The following is a 4,518-nucleotide window of genomic DNA, read 5'->3' as shown; positions in this document are numbered from 1 at the left end:
TCTGAAAATAGAGGGGAAAATGAAAATTTATTATTTTTTATTTGTAGTTTATTTGATACTTGTTATTTATATTGAAATTTTTTTTTTTTGAATTAGATGGAGAATCGTCTGATCTTTGATTTTAATAAATTTATAATTAAATTGAATGTATTGATAAGACAAACCTAATTGTACATAGAAAAAACCACAAGCACGAATCCCGAGGAGATATAAAGACCCAAGCACAACAAGAGGTGTCAAAGAAAGACTCATGCATCTGATTTGAAGCATCAAGATCATAACTAAGCAAGTCTGTAAAAGCAGCCCGAATCTACGAACATCCTTGCGACATAAGGGGAAGAACTAACACCTCGGGTCCCATAATTCAACAGGAGGTATTTAGCAGCCTCCCCGAACGTCGTTAAAAGTCAGTAAGGCTAATCTCAACCATCCCCCAGGACCTCTTCGTCCGATGGCATCTACTTATCAAATAATGATGATGCACTCCCTGCCCGATAACCTAGCTCCACTCAGCTGACAGGAGCTCCTTCTTAGCAATTGAAAGTTGGCAGACAAATCTGGTCAACCGACCGAGCCCACTTAGCTGATTTTGGTGACCTCAATGCCAGTAAGAATCTAGCAAACCGACAGTCGTCATACTAGGCCAACCAACCGGTCTCTCTTACATAGCCAACCGACAACCGTCATACTAGGCCAACCAACCGGTCTCTCTTACATGTTGTCTGTCAATGGGCTCGTCATTCTAGTCAGTCGAGCCCCACGTATGTAAAATATCTATACTAACTTGTACAACCCCCAACAAAGCAGGGGCACATTTGTAAATTCACACATGAGGCACCATTTCTTTATAAATAGAGGATCATTTCATGAGTAAAAGACTACACAATCTAACAAAGAAGCTCAACTTATTTACACCCTTATCAGCAAGGTCCTGCAAAATAATAATTTTGCATTCAGCACCTATATAAAAGCCTTGAAATTTCAGAGTGTAAAAAAAAGTTTCAGAAACTTGAATTTGCTGCCTGCAATATATTAAGATTGTTGAGCTGATCAGAAGAGCGTGGCCGCATAGGCTACAGGCAATGTGAGAAATTTCTTTGCCTTCCCAACGTACGCACGAGTTGTGAAATTATTATAGTCATTTGCTTCTATAGCATCTAATATCTGCCTGTACAGCATCAGAGATGCCGTAACCTGCCAACAGAGAAAACCATAAATCAAAACCCCTCATTTTAAAGTGAAGAATCTCAAAATGTTAAGAAAAAAAAAATTTTGTAAGATGAAGATTCATTGTTAATATGATGTTATGTCTCATACCGGCCATCGACTTGCCATGTCGAGCTCTGCGATGCTGCTCTCGGCCTCGTCGAAGAACTTTCTCGCACGTTGAATCTGGCCCTTCATAAAGCATCTCCATTTATCAGTGACTTTCATTCCAAATACATCTTTTTCGGATAGACCCGCCGACTCGAGCTCGTCTTGTGGAAGATATATTCGTCCCCTACAAGCACTGAACATATGCTCGACATTAAGAACCTATAAGTTATAACATATGCGTTAAAAATGAGTAATATGAGAAAGTCTAAGAACTAAATGGACATTTTTGTAAACTCTGGAACTAATGGTACATTTGGGATTGCTGCAGTTATTTGAAGAAACAGCTGTGAAGAAGTAGCTGCAGAAGAAGCTATTGTTCAAAACGTTATGGTGGCTATTACAAAAAAATGATTTTTCAAAAAGTCACAAAGTAACTTTCTAGCAGCCACCATTCTTAGCCAGGTTAGGTTGCAAAACGCAATTTTAAACCATAGTTTTTTTGACCAAAAAGTGCGCCATGACATGCACTCCCACCACGCCACTACTCCAAACTAGGTTGCAAAACGCAATTTTAAACCATAGTTTTTTGAAAAAACAGGCAAAACACAGTTTTGTCAAACACCAAAAAGTGCGCCACGACACTGCACTGCCACCACCCCACTACTCCATAAACACCGTAAAATGACATGCTGCAAAGAATCAGTAGACTATTTTAACGCTTTTTTCAAGTCTAAATACGTACTCTTCACCTACATCCCGAAGAATGTTTGTGAGTTGATTGGCGATCCCAAGGGATAAGGCGGCATTATAAACGCTCGCGACCGACGCCTTCGAGCTCGGGGCGATGCCCATAACTGGGACACACATCAGCCCCACAGTCCCAGCCACATAGTAACAGTATAGATAGAGCTCATCAAAGCTAAAATACTTTGGCTTTCTTAAATCTTGTCTCATTCCTTCAATCATGTCCTTGAATGGCTGCATAAAAGGAGAGTTGTATATGAATGCGATAATAAAAATCGCTTTTTTAACAAATTTACATGTATACCAATCAATTCTTATGTATTTACACATCTGAAACCAAAATTTTTATGTGATATGAAAGATTTAGGTGCTATAAATCTAAAAAATTAAAATTTAGGTGTTGGAAGTGCAAATAAAGACAAGTTCAGTGGTATGTATGTAAATGCGGCCTTATTTTTTGAAGATTTACATGCACAAGACTCAATTCTTATATAGGTTTTTACATATCTAACACCTAAACCTTAATTTTTACACATGCCACCTTAATTATGTATGGAAAATGGGTGTTTCACATTTAAAAAGTTGAAATAGAGGTATTTTGATGTCATATGAAGGATTTGGGTGGTATAAATGTAAAAATATAATTTAGGTGCTAGATATTTAAATACATAAACATCAATTTTTGCACATATGCCACCTTGTCTATGCATGAAAATGGAAAGATTGAGCCGAATAATTGCAAAACAAGAAAAATTTGCGCAAAATTGCAACTTTCATGTAACCTGAATATCAATGGGGAATCTTGCAACGGTATCCGATAGGGCGGAGTCGAAGAGATCGTATGGGCGGCCGTCGAATAGGTCGGCGAGTCTTCTCTCCCAGCGGTCGAGGGCGGCCGGAGTTGTGTGGGAAGAGTTTGGGCCATCCACAAGCTCATCAGTTCTTCTGCACCAGACTGAACATTACAGAGAAGAGTTCATATGATATACTGGACATTTACATATACATACCACCCCATTTCCGTGTATTTACATATCTAACACCTAATTAATCATCAATGGTATATATGTAAAAATTGAAGTTTAGGTGTTAGATATGTAAATCTTCCAAATATATATCTGAAATAAGGCTCAAATACATACCATATATCGCCCAAATTGCTCTTCGCCTCTCTTCAGTCATGAGCATTGTTCCTATAAAGTAAATGTAAAGAATATCTTCATATATGGACAGATATGTAATACTTCTTTTGCAGAAAGAAGATTATTTGGAACATTTTCATAATATTAATTTTATGAAAAATATAAAAATTATTTTAATTATCAAATTTAAGTGAAGCTTAGAATAATTATATAAATATTATTAAAAAAATCTATAATTTCAAAATTTAAAGTGTTAGATGTATAAATACGTAAGAATTGTGTGGTATATTTGTAAATAAGTGCAAATATGAAATTTTGAACGTAAGATCTGTAAATACATAAGAATTGAGTGATATGTATGTAAATTTCCGAAAAAAAAAACAGAACTCAGCAATAAAAACAGGAACTTTACCCAAATAGAAAGTCTTGGCGAACTCCTTACAGACCTCGCCGCACCTCTCGTAGGCCACATTCAACATATTTGAGTTCGCCGGAGTTGATAACTCAACGGCGGCGGCGTCGGCGGCGGCGATTCTGTTCCAGCGGAAGTTCTCTCTGGCTAAAGCCGCCTGCTTTATCACCGCTTCATGGATCATCTCCTGAGAAGTCCCCATACTAAACGTCTCCGCAGAGCTCGGAAGCAGAGCGGCCAAAGGTGAGATTTTTTTTAAAGAGAAGGAGCGGAAGTTGATCCTTTGGAGCTCCTTCTTCCTCCCCTGAAAACTCCATTTGTTCTGCAGAATAAAGCTCTGCGCTTTCTGCTCTGATGAGGGGACCCGACAGAGAAAACTCGCCATTTTTAATGGTTCTTTGAGGTTTGCTGTGGTTTGACCGAATGGGGGAGAAGATGATTGTATTTAATTGAGAGCGGTGGAAGCAGAATATCTGCCGGCCGTTTGTTTCTTTTTTAATTTTTAGTTTATATTCATGACATGCAATTTTTATAAATTTGCATAAAATTTAATATTTATGTATATATTATATAGCACTCTAGTTTTATAAGCACATCAGTCTTTTTAAAAATAGGATTAATAATATACATACCACTTAATTCATATATATTTATATATCTAACTAAAAGTTAAAATAATAATATTTTTAAAAAAAAATTTAATTGATATGTAAATAAATAAAAAACTTAGGTGGAATGTATGTAAGTGCCCCCATTTAAAAAACCGTTGCAAACCCAACGGTCCTCAAGCTCACCCCCACCCACCCACCCACCTCTTGAAATGCAAACACCTCTCCCCCAAAAACTCATCTCCTTCCACCGATTCAAACTCCCCTCCTCCCTCCTCCCCTCCCGCCCCTCCCC

General features: G+C 37.6%; 1 protein-coding gene across 1 annotated transcript; it reads right to left on the bottom strand.

The window, feature by feature from the left end:
- Window positions 1-998: 998 nt before the first annotated feature.
- LOC110032483 (phytoene synthase 2, chloroplastic-like) lies at window positions 999-4,127 on the bottom strand. Its single transcript, XM_020736135.1, has 6 exons — window positions 3,616-4,127; window positions 3,204-3,254; window positions 2,844-3,016; window positions 2,060-2,295; window positions 1,318-1,510; window positions 999-1,194 (listed from the first exon to the last, which is right to left on the bottom strand). The coding sequence occupies exons 1-6, from the start codon at window positions 3,998-4,000 to the stop codon at window positions 1,051-1,053; spliced, it is 1,182 nt and encodes a 393-aa protein (XP_020591794.1). The 5' UTR covers window positions 4,001-4,127; the 3' UTR covers window positions 999-1,050.
- Window positions 4,128-4,518: the final 391 nt, after the last annotated feature.

This window comes from Phalaenopsis equestris, unplaced genomic scaffold, assembly GCF_001263595.1.
Source record: "Phalaenopsis equestris unplaced genomic scaffold, ASM126359v1 Scaffold000002, whole genome shotgun sequence".
Taxonomy (NCBI): domain Eukaryota; kingdom Viridiplantae; phylum Streptophyta; class Magnoliopsida; order Asparagales; family Orchidaceae; genus Phalaenopsis; species Phalaenopsis equestris.
Note: the sequence above shows the minus strand (reverse complement) of the source record. Positions and strands in the feature narration are given on the sequence as shown.